The 12,834-nt window shown below is 41.9% G+C and overlaps 1 protein-coding gene across 1 annotated transcript in view; it reads left to right on the plus strand.

Moving 5' to 3' along the window:
• Positions 1-12,834, plus strand: part of MAGT1 (magnesium transporter 1) — a 191,201-nt gene that overhangs the window by 20,517 nt on the left and 157,850 nt on the right. The window contains exons 2-3 of the mRNA XM_078688829.1: positions 3,559-3,728; positions 9,033-9,150. Of these exons, the coding sequence (XP_078544955.1) occupies positions 3,559-3,728; positions 9,033-9,150 (288 nt within the window). The remainder of the gene's footprint in view (positions 1-3,558; positions 3,729-9,032; positions 9,151-12,834) is intronic.

A 12,834-nucleotide genomic window follows, 5' to 3' on the forward strand; every position in this document is an offset into this window, starting at 1 on the left:
GAAACAACCCCCACCCTGCACCCCTGCAAAAAGCTAAAAAGCCACTCCAACCTGCAGTGTGCCTGTCGCCCAAGAACCCCTATTCTACACAAAGACCCCGGAGGAGGAAAGGCTCCGTACCACCCGCCACCCTGATCAAGACCAATGACGAGAAAAAGAACATACATAAAACATATAAGCAATAGAGGAACACAGGCATACATCCCTGGAGAAGTTACTCAAGACAAGGCACCAGGCATAGACGAAATGTTCAGCTCTCTACACCACCTTCAGCACCGCCCGGGTGGGCCTCGGACTCAGTCTCAGGAGGTCGGCTAGGCAAGGAGTCCAGCCAGTCATTCACAGCATCCGGCCGATCAAAGAAGAAAGTGCGGTCATTATACTCAACCCGCAGCCTGGTCGGAAAGAGCATAGCGTAACGCATCCCCATGTCCCTAAGACGCTTCTTGGCACCACGAAATCCCATCCGCTGCTTCTGGACCTGTTGGGAAAAGTCCGGATAAAAGTTCACCGTGGCATTCTCAAAGGCCACCGGGCCCTTCACCCGCGAAGCCTGCAGGATAGCGTCCCGATCTGTATAGTTGAAAAGCTTCGCAACAATGGGTCTCGGCGGGGCGCCTGGCTTACCCTGGCCCCCCGGAACACGATGTGCACGTTCCACTGTGAAAAATTTACTAAGGCCAGATGGAGAAAGGTGGTTCTGGATTAGGTCTTCAACCAGGAGATCAACCGAGTGGGGTTCTGGGTTCTCCGGCACACCAACCACGCGAACATTACAGCGACGTGCCCTGTTCTCAAAATCCTCCAAGCGCCGGGTCATGAAATCGTTCACCCTATGGAGATTGCCAATCTCCGTCTGTATCTCAGAGACGTCCGTCGTGAGGCTGGATGATTTGATATCCAGCGACTTCACCTTTTCGTTCGTTTTGGAGAGATCGGCTCGAATTAGATTCAACTCGATTGCCACCGTGTCAAGTTTGTGGGCCAAAGTTCCGTACTGTTGGCCTAGTGACTCCCTCATGCCAGAAATGGCGCCCACGACGTCCTGCAAGGAGGGCTCCGTCGACGCATCCACGACGTGGTCAGATGCACTGGAACCGGGCAGGGCAGCTCCGGGGGACCCCTTAGAGTGGGTATAACGGTCCATAACATTAGATTGGACCGGACCCCTGCGCAGAGGTGTCTTCGTCTTGCGCGTCTCCCGGTCCCCTCTGCCCGCCATTTTAGAGATGCGTCACAAAGAAATTCACCAGGGTCAACGGACCGGGCACCAGAAATGGAGGCCCCGGGAGCAAAAGGACCGCAAGAGGGGTATCACTAGGATAGAGGCAGCCAACGAGGAGAATAGTCCAGCCAAGGCCCGACAGCCGACGCGCGTCCTGGCACCAGCTCCGGCTCGACCCTCTCACCGATGTCCCAGTCTGAGGCAGAATCGAAACCGAAACTTAAAAAGGGGGACCCACAAGTCCAATCCCCCTGCCGTTGTTGTTCAACTCCAAGACGGCCACCGAACCTCACCCAGTCCCGGGCGCCCCTCAAGGGCGGAGCCCAGAAGTTCAATTCACCATAACTCAGGCACCCGGTGTCCAAATCAATTTCTGAAAAGTCCAGGTAGATCAGCCCGACGTCCTCTATACAAATCCTCGCAAAAAATCAGGATTCATGCAGGATATTATGCCGGGAGCGGCGGGGGTCCGGGGAGCGCTGTGCTCACGCGGCCATCTCGGATGCCCGCCAAGCTCCTCCAAGAGATTGTCAATTGCGGTTTAATTCATTTTTAGCTAATTTATCTCGACATCACATGTCTTTTTATCCTTTTTAAGGTACATCTAAATACTTTTTTTTTTTTTTTAAATGTCTATTTTATCTTTGTATTTACTGTATTTTGTGTACACTTCTAAGATATCTTGCATATCGAATAAAAGCTTCTTGACTTGACTTGACTTGACTATTGGTAGAGGTTGATGGACGATTGCATTCAGTAGCAATCAACATCCTTGGGGTCTCAGTCAAACATATATTCAGCATAATTTCGAAACCCAAAAAGTAGATGCTGAGTTAAAGATTTACAGTTTTGTGAATGGTGCTGGCTGCATCCTCGAGTCCTGCTGGTGCATCCCGTGAAAAGATCAATTGGAATGGGCCCTGGAAGAAGAATCTCATTTAAGGTCACCAATAGAGAAGAGAGTGCATACTTGGGGGAGATGGTACTGAATCTTAGGTGGCAGAAAAAGCAACAGCACGAGAACGTTGATGAGACATAGACAGAAAAGGGTACAGACCAGACTCACCCAGCATTACTCAACAGAACACAAAACTCTAACTAGGATGGTATAAAAGGTTACTCTGGCTGAATGTCCTTTTAATGTACGGTGCTCACCCAAATAAATATAATTTTTTATGGGTATGGATTGCTCATTAGACTACTCTTCCTAAGGACTAACGGGTGCAACATTGTATTTCTAAGTATATAAAATGTGTACCCATATGTTGTGGAAATTTGTATAGTCTATGGTGTCACTTAAAATAAGGAAGGGAAAAAACTCCACGTAATTTTTAGCTACCCTCTTGTGTATAGCCCTCGGAATACTCTCACCCAGTTCAGGACAACAGCACAGAGTAGAGGAGCCATGTAAATGTATTCTTACCTCCATCAGCTCTACCATAAGAGTACCTGGGGTCCTGCCAGCCACCCTACTACCCTCTAGCAAGCTAATAAAACAAAAATACCTAGTATCCTGCAACCCTCCCACAACACCCGTGGGAAAAAATCATCCTTCCCTGACCACTCCAAAACACTTGGCATCACTTAGCACTTTTTAGGAGATCCCATCCTCCCTCAGAAAGACCTTCCTCTCATCCTCCTCCTCGATCCAAAAAACGGTACCTGGCACTATGCCGTGCTCCCTTACCATTCTCCATGCCTCACCCAACCTTCACAAACCACGCTCTGACAGAGCTGGCACTAGCTGACCGCCATTGTGTGGGAGCTGCTGGCCAAGATGCCCTTCTTTGCCCAGTCAGGGCGGGTCTGTACAGACCTGCAGCTGACCGTTAGCTCAGGAGTTGGTGCCATAAGAGCACCGCCTGTGATAACCCTGCTCCCTCAGGTCTCTAAAGAATAGAAGTAGCAGAGGATCAGCGCCCGCCAGAGCATCATCTTTGTATCTAGTGTTTCCTGCTACAACATCAGAACTGTGAAACATTATACCTGTTCTTTCAGTTCACTGACACCACTGGAGGGAGTTAGTTGGTTTTGAACCTATCCTGTACAATAATGGTTTTCAGCAAGAGCCATACGCAACATAAAGGTTTTGGGCAGTGGGAGAAAAAGAACTGGAGGAGAAGCCAATCGTTAAAGTACTGGGAGCAGGGGCATAAGTGCAACCAGAACCATGCAAATGTGTGGCATTTAGTAGCAAAGCACTCCAGTCCCATCACATACAGGGCATCCCATGAGTTGTTGGAAAAAGTGATAGTTCTTATACCCTCTCTGTCAATGGCAAGTAACATTTTTATATGCAGGTTTTTAACACTGTATGTTTTATTTGGTTTCAGATGGTATTATCAGAAAAGGTTGGACAGCTGATGGATTGGGCAAGCAAGCGAGCTGTTATTCGAATTAATGGAGATAAGTTTCGGCGTCTGGTGAAAGCACCACCAAGGAATTACTCTGTCGTTGTGATGTTCACTGCTCTGCAGGCCCACAGACAGTGTGCTGTTTGCAAGTAAGAAACACAACAATACCCATTCCCCTCAATTCAGTTTTAAAATGTAACCAACTGGTTCACTTAACTCTGTAGCAAAATAATTTATCACAGAATGGGTTGAGAATGAATCACTATTTGAAGTCGACTCTTAACATGACTTGGATCTTGAAAGGAATTTGTGAAATACTGGCAAATTATGCTTTTTTGCTTTATGAAAAAACATTTATTTTTTGTCAAGAATGAGTAACTGATGAGTCTTTAAATGATCATGGAGATCAGTAAAGACTTAGGAGTTTAGTTAAGCCCCTCAGATAGGCTGACTACCAGCCGGGATGACAGAGGCAACACTACCACCACCCCACCCACAGCTCACCCACCACATTTACAGGTAGCTGCCTAACCAAAATTTCTTTCACTGACATGGCGAGAGTAGCTTAGGCGGAAACTGGGAATAAGTCGATCCGCTGTTCTGTGGTGGCAGTACCTACTGGCTGATAGCTTTTGTTTTCCATGCACAAATCCTCACGGTAGGGGATTTAATGTGGAAAACAAAAAATCGACGTTCCTGATGCACTCGGAGATCTTGCCCAGTGCTTGTTGAAGGCCATTGCTTCTCCTGCCCTATGCCACAATGCTGTCACAGACAAGGAAACCCATGGCCGACTTTACCTTGCAAGGCCTGCCTTATAAAGTCATCTGGTGGTTTTGCTTTCAACAAAGAGGTACAGCAGGAGATAAAGGTATCATGAAATCTATCTTTAATAAAAAAATTGTATATATTTTAAAAGGCACCAAACTGTGCACAGAGAATCAGACCGACACTGCATAACTTGATTCGCTAATTGAGTTAAAAAAATATTTTTATTGTTGCCATGTATCTTTTTATCGTTAGTGAAATTTTTAAATAGTTAATATTTTAATAAAATTACACAGTTCGTTATACTTTTACAGTACATAAGACAACAAATTAAAAGTATTGAGACAGCATCCGGCACTTGTTTTGCTGAAGCTACTTCTTCAAGGCTGTAGATCACACTAAGGTACCTAATACTTCAAATATCGATAGACCTTAGAACTAACATGATCATTGCAGAAATGTATCCTATTTAGTAGAGGATCTCATCGTTATTTCAACATATCTCCTTTTAAACTGATTCCTATCCTTAGGTCAGTAGCAGCTCTAGCTGACTCAGCATTTAATTATAATTGGAACTATATTCTGCTTGTCTTATGTTTCCAAAACGCCCCTGTAATGGCTCGCATACCAATCAAAACAAATTCTGTAGTGTGCATCACCTGCAACATGAAGATTCAAGGAATTTTTGGTGTATAACATAAGAAACAAACGAGATACATTTATTCTACAAAGTGAATCTAACTTCTGATCCTGCCAAAAGTAATGACTTAAGCTGTACCTATGCAATCACTCCTGTTTGTAAACCTCTTTTTCCATAGGGAACAGTGGGCTATTCTGTAGTAGTGTTTATGACTACTGATCTACCCTTCAGTACTGATGGCAGGCGATGTGCTGTGTGTGATAACTAAAGGATGGTGATCTTGGCCCAAAACACAAAAATACATTCATATTTAATAAACGTGAAAGTAATAAAACCTTAATAACTGTTTAGGTTACTAATGTTCATATTTGTGTTTCTATTACTGTTTTGATCAGAAAGAGCCAATGTTATGGCATGTTTTAGACCCTTTTATGTGTTCCAACAATATTATCTGTCCCAACATGTGTTAAATGCAACTGTTATTGAGCTTTTTTAGTGTGATTATAAACCAGACCCATAATGGGTCCTTAAAATGAATGTGGCTTTCTTGCTTTATTTGATGAAAAGCAAGTAGAATATGTTCTCTACGCAAACATTGCCACATGCTTTTTGTTCTGTGTGCTCTGAAGGGGAATTTACAATTTCTTTGCTGCCCTATATTGGCACCATCTGCAGTTAGTAGATAATTTTTTTGCTGCAGATTGGCATTGCTCAAGCATTGTGTTTTTTTACACTAACTGGGTACTCCATTAACTTGTGTCTCTGAATGCTTCAAATATAAGCATTGTGTTCGGCTGAATGTTGCCCCACCAACTCCCTAGAAATACTGTGGAGAGAAAATAATATAAACTCTCCATAATTAAAGGGGGCAGAGACAGGTTGAGAAACATTCTGCCTGTCATGACATTTAAATTAGTACCTTTCAGTCCACAGCAGATCTTCAGAAGCTACTTCATGTCTTGCACTAGACATCACATAAATGTACCTGCGGTTCTAGACTTATCAGTTAGGGATGTTTTATGAAGAACATTTTATTTAGTATTATGGTGAGATTCCTAATTTATATATTTATCTCAGATTATTAAATAGACATTCATTTTTATACCATACTCAAGTTTGAGTGTGTACTGATTCTTTGTGGTTCGGCCTCAGTCATTGCGCTACAAGAATCCATGAAAGGGGTGGGCAACATCTGTCTGTTTTTCGTTTTTTTTTCTACCAAGACAAGAACAGGCTTTGGAGGAAAAGGAAATCTACCATGATGTGACTCGCAATTAACAGAGGTGTCTTACTTCTTTGGAATGTTCATATCAAGCATTTCCCGCTCGAGGAGGATCCCTTTGCACTTTTAGTGTATTTACTTAGTAGTCTTTTTCAATTACTTGTGGGAGTAGAAGGACTTCTTGGCACTTTAGCCAGCTTTCTCTGGACTCCTTGAGCAGGATGTTAAGACCCCAGCTATTGGCCCCCAGAGTACTAAAATATGTGCAATAAAAAGTAATCCTCCCAAGGCTTCTTGACTGTCTTGTGGTGTCTTGGTCATACCGGGAGGCCTTGCCTTAAATGAGATAATGTGAATGGTAAGACCAGCAACAATATCACACAGATATCAGGGCTGCAAAAAGGATGGAACATCCTAGAACACTGTAATTTCACCTTTAAATAAAATATCACTAGTGAAACACAATTCCAACACTGGACACCCAGAGTATGCTAAATATAAAATGTCCATGATTGCTATTGAACAAACACTGTGCTGTTCGCACGTCTGTGTGAACAGTGAGGACTACAATTGTGTTCTCCTTCACACCTCAAAACAGTTAATTCTACTGAGCTGTTTGCGGGGAATAGCCATTACAACGCGGGTTTTACCACGTGTTGCTTTTGCTTTGCATGCATTACAACGCATGCGATGTTACAACGCGTGGTAAAACCACACATACCATTACATCGCATTTGCTTTTACAACGCATGCGATATAATGTGTAATGGCGCCGGCGACTATTCACGTCGTTGTGATGAAACTTAGGCTGTTTCCTCACAACGACGTGAAGCAAGCAGGAAGGAGGAAGCAGGATCCGACGGCGACGCTGGAGAGGAGAGAGGTAAGGGGGTTTGTGCATGGGGTGGGGTTTACTTATGTAGGGTTTAGGGTAGTTTAAAAGTAGTGTGGTAATGTTTGTGTGTGTTTTTTAAAAAACGTTTTAGTGTGTGTTGTGGTGTTGTTTATTTAGTGTAGTGTATTAGGGAGGGTAGTGTAGTGTTTAAGTAGTGTAGTGATTTAGGGTAGTGTAGTGTTGTAGTGTTTGTTTATTGGAGTGTATTAGGGTTTAGGGTAGTGTAGGGTGGGAGTAGTGTGGGTAGCGTAGTAGTGTTTTAGGGTTTAGGGTAGTGTAGGGGTGGGAGTAGCGTGGGTAGCGTAGTAGTGTTTTAGGGTTTAGGGTAGTGTAGGGGTGGGAATAGTGTGGGTAGGAATAGTGTGGGTAGCTTAGTAGTGTTTTAGGGTTTAGGGTAGTGTAGGGGTGGGAATAGTGTGGGTAGCGTAGTAGTGGTTTAGGGTAGTGTAGGGGTGGGAGTAGTGTGGGTAGCGTAGTAGTGTTTTAGGGTTTAGGGTAGTGTAGGGGTGGGAGTAGTGTGGGTAGCGTAGTAGTGTTTTAGGTTTTAGGGTAGTGTAGGGGTGGGAGTAGTGTGGGTAGCGTAGTTGTGTTTTAGGGTTTAGGGTAGTGTAGGGGTGGGAGTAGTGTGGGTAGCGTAGTAGTGTTTTAGGGTTTAGGGTTGGGTAGGGGTGGGAGTAGTGTGGGTAGCGTAGTAGTGGTTTAGGGTAGTGTAAGGGTGGGAGTAGTGTGGGTAGTGTAGTAGTGGTTTGGGGTAGTGTAAGGGTGGGAGTAGTGTGGGTAGTGTAGTAGTGGTTTAGGGTAGTGTAGGGGTGGGAGTAGTGGGGGTAGCGTAGTAGTGTTTTAGGGTTTAGGGTAGTGTAGGGGTGGGAGTAGTGTGGGTAGCGTAGTAGTGTTTTAGGTTTTAGGGTAGTGTAGGGGTGGGAGTAGTGTGGGTAGCGTAGTTGTGTTTTAGGGTTTAGGGTAGTGTAGGGGTGGGAGTAGTGTGGGTAGCGTAGTAGTGTTTTAGGGTTTAGGGTTGGGTAGGGGTGGGAGTAGTGTGGGTAGCGTAGTAGTGGTTTAGGGTAGTGTAAGGGTGGGAGTAGTGTGGGTAGTGTAGTAGTGGTTTGGGGTAGTGTAAGGGTGGGAGTAGTGTGGGTAGTGTAGTAGTGTGGTAGTGTTTTTGGGTTGGAGTAGTGTAGGGGTGGGAGTAGTTTGTTGTGTAGTGTAGAGGTAGGGTTGTCACTTACCTTGCATACTTTTACCACGAGTATAGCTTTACCACGCATGCCTTTGCATTGTAATGGTATGCGTGGTAAAAGCATACTCGTGGTAAAAGTATGCGATGTCATTGACATCACGTTGTAATACCCGCGTTGTAATGGTATGCGTGGTATTAGAATGCGATGTAATGACATACATCCGCTGTTTGCAATCCCTCTTAAATTTAATACGAAACAACCAATATAAATAAGGGTGTAATCTGTGGGCAAGGATTGTCGGTTCTAGTGCAGTAAAATCAATTGTCTTAGTGTTTGCTGTGAAAAGGTTTTGATCACCCAGTTTTGTCTCCTTGTTTACCGTTAAACAGTAGCTTTTAAAGTTGGATATGTTGCAAAACAAAGATGGTAGTGAGTCCGCACCAAGAGCTCCTTATCTATGGTGCACGGGTCTTTGTATTGAGAACACATTTTGGGCGTTTTGAACACCTAGCAGTGCTTCTTCTGTATGGTATTTTGTTAAATGAATGTTGCTTGAAATCAGTAGCAAGCAGATGGAATATTATTGTTCAAGGTAATGCATGCATAGTATAAATTATACTGGATGTCACTAAACCTCTTGCTTTTAGCAGAAGCAGGCCTAAATCAGGTTTAAGAGATTGTTTTAAAATTAAAATGTATTCATGATTGCTGTTTAAGATGTAGTTTCATTGATGTCTTTCCTTTCTGAAGACAAGCTGATGAAGAATTCCAGATTTTGGCAAACTCCTGGAGATATTCAAGTGCATTTACAAATAAGGTGTTTTTCGCTATGGTGGATTTCGATGAAGGATCAGATGTTTTTCAGATGGTAAGGCATATTCTTTTGTATGCATCACGTTGGCCTTTTTGCAAATAGTTGTTTAATTCTGGTTTATAAATGTTAACAGATAACCTTTTAAGAACTTTCCCCTGCAGCGTTGTTTTTTAACAAGTTCACAACAGCCACTTTTATCTTCAGGTACATCAAATTAACCATCTCTCTTTATCAGAGTTGAATGTTGTAGCTGGTGAATTTTATGCTTGAGTCCTATCTTTTAATAACTAGTAGAATCTACTAGTTGGTTAGACTGAGAGTGGTTGGTTGTAGTCTAATGTGGACTTGCCTTATTACTACAAGCCCTGAATTTGTGTACAATATGTGTATCTAAAAGTGGTTATGGGATGACGCAGAGTTGAACCATTTAAATCAATCAGATTGCTAAAATGTCACCGGAAGAGATTTTTTTTAAAGACGGGCAGCAAAGGTTGCCTGATACTTCATTAGTAGTGAAGCATTTGTCTGATTTTTAGAATGCTGGACTATTTAGGCTTAGGAGTGCTGTAAAAACCTGTTTTTCACTTGTTGCAAGTACTTATCTACAGCTGTTGCAGAATGTCGAGTTTTTGAGACACCTTGCCGGGAAACCAATGAGTGTTCTCACCCGTCCCTTGTTCTCTAACATGATGGAAGAGGGAACTACTACCAATATAATAATCCTTGAGAAAACAGAGAGAAATGCACAATGCTTTCTGGTGCTGGAATGTTTACAACTGTCTTTTTTTTTGCACAGGACAGGCCGTCAGCACAATAGCATGCAGTCTTTGCACCAAAGTAGATGTAAATAATTATTAACAGGCCAACAACATTCAAAGGAATGGCAATTAAGCAATGAGAACGCCGCTACCTGTCTCCAAAGGAATCGGGCAGTTGACAAACAATATTCAGAGGCTTTCCTGTATCATAGAAACGTAGTAGAACTGCAGCAGCGGCTGAAAGAGATGGTAAACATTGCAAAAGAAGTAAAGGCTCTAAATAACAATACAACACCCAGAGGTAAAGAATAGGTACATTGGAGGAACCAAAAGGGAGAAACAAACTTAAAATGCTCGAAGCTGAGATCAGGTCGAGCTAAAGTGACAGCAAATCACCGGTGCAACTATGCAAAGCCTTTCAAGGTTAAGAACTCATGGTGAAACAGTCTTTTCGGCTGCAGATACTCAAAATACCCTGGAAGTGTAACCACCAACCAGGAAGTGCTTCCCATGGAAAGATTAGTGGTCTAACCTCTGGAAAGTTTGGCAACCTTCCTTCTCTCTTGTCTTCCGAAGCCTCCAGTCTCTCCCTTAATAGGTGTAATGATGCCTATTTGTGATGGTATGTGATTTAACCCAAGAGTGTACAATTTTCCTTACATCAAGTTATTCACATCCTGATTTCAGGTAGGCCTGATTTTTTTTTTAAATTGCTGAAGTGTAACTTTGCAGCTTCAGATTTTTCTATATGGCCATGGTATACATTATTCTGTTGTCTACTATTTAAGACTAGAAACTTTGTTCGTATATGTAAAGATTTTCTTTTTCATCAGTGGTACGAGTAGGTAACAGTACGACGTCACTTGGAAAACGTAGGCTATATTTACATGATTTTTTTCAGCTATTAGGTTTGGGTGAAGGTGATAAATAGAAGCTGAAAATTAGTTTTTTAACACACCGTTTTTTTTAAATGGTTCCCTGGGTACATTTCCCGAAGTGGAAAAGTCATGTTTTTTTTTCAAATACCACAAAGATGAGTATCTCCAAAAGGAATGTACATTGTAAAAGTTATGCTATTTATCTATAGCAAAGTATGTTATTTTGGACACTGAATTTAACTGAAGTCCATAGTCTTTTTCTGCTTTTCAAAGATGTCCTTTCTTTTTTTGGCATGCTCATCTCCTACAACCCCACCTTTTGAGAAATTCTGTTGGCACCTATAAGCAAAAGGATTTACAATTCACTTTTGACAGACAAAAGTGAATGCAGCAACCTCAACCTGTGAATAACACTCCCTTGAAACTTTCTGAAAAGGAACGCACACTTTTTTTCATTGCAGTCCTGCTTGACTGCTACCACTTGTGATCCGTCTCCTAATTACTCCCTGATGTAATCCCCACAACTTAAAACTAGATGAATGTCTAAACATTTGCTCTTACACCATACCTTGATTATTCTAAACGTATGATTTGAAAAGCAAGTTAAAGTGTAGGGAAATGCAATGAGGAGCTTCTACTGGATCTTTTCTAGCTTCTGTCAGATAATTACTTAATACAATTATATATTTCTTGGAAGAATGAAATTACCTTTTTTTGTTCATATTGTTCTCAAGGGACCATTCTTGCAATCAGTATACATTTTACCTCCACCGTAATTTTGTGAGTGAAGGAATCTGTAAAAGTGGTTTGCTGTCCACGTTTGGTGTATTTTAAATATTATTTGTATAACCAAACCTCTGAATACCTTGTCCGGATAGCTTTACAGCAATGTAAATGATTAATGCAACTTGCTCTAATATGTAACACAACCTAGTGTCTCTGAACTAGTTTGTATGCTTAAGAATCGCCCCATTATCAGTTCCCTGTAATGTATACAGCTACATGGGATTTGGGCAACCTGCAATGGCTGTTAATAGCTAAACTTTCCCAGTCTTGCATAAAATATTGAGAAATATTTAACATGAGAAACACATTTTGGAATTTGGTAAGGGGCATCATGCAACCAAATGTTTTCTCTTATTACTCTGCCAGTAGGTGTTCAGTTTGACCTGGTGTCTCCTTTCTACTCAAAAGCAATAAGAGAAGGTCAACCCACCTCTTACAAGGCCACAATAACACACATGTCTATAAGCTAGAATGATTGAAGAAGCACTAAAAATAAAACCTGGAAAAACACATTCAAAGGGAAATGCAAGTCATTCACAGCTTCTGTAAGCCCTAACCTTACACAAAACTTTATGTACTTACTCTCCAGTTCCACCTTATTTCGTCCTCATTTTCCTCATATCTATAAATCACAAAACTGTCTTTCATTGTTAACAAAAAAAAGAAAACCTATTGCTTAATAATGCCTACGACAGGGGACTCCAACCGTCTCTGTAGTGAAATCTACTCCTGCTCAAGGAAGGTCCTATTGAGTTACTAGCTTATGTTATCACTGAAAGATAGTGAACACACATGTTAACATTAATAAACATTAATAATAAATTATACATTTATTAGCAGCCAAGCATCACATGTCCTCTGGCACACATGACATAACCACTGCAATAGGTCTCCCAACTCTGCTTGAATTATTATTCAACAGTGAACTTTAAATGTGTTGTTGAATTGCGTTCTTTTGTCTTCCTCAGCATAGGGATTTGTGAAAATATACACATTTTTGTATAGAGTACCACTTTCCATTTTGGACAAGCAAACACCGTTGTTCAGAAGAAAATGAGTTTCTGTAAAAACATAGTTTTTGACTTAAAATTATCAGTTTTCATTTTAAGGGAATTTCTCATAGAAAAGGGTGCTCCCAGAATAATAGTTCATGGTTCGAGAAAGGGGTGGGAGAGACAAACAGCAATAAGTAATCACACGTCCTGCTTAACCTATATGCTTTCAGAAGTGGACTTAATCCCACGTGGATAGACCCCAAAAAACATTTACATGTTTTTCATTTGATATAATTTTAAACTTTTTTTCTTTTCATTATA

This window comes from Lissotriton helveticus, chromosome 4_1, assembly GCF_964261635.1.
Source record: "Lissotriton helveticus chromosome 4_1, aLisHel1.1, whole genome shotgun sequence".
Lineage (NCBI taxonomy): Eukaryota > Metazoa > Chordata > Amphibia > Caudata > Salamandridae > Lissotriton > Lissotriton helveticus.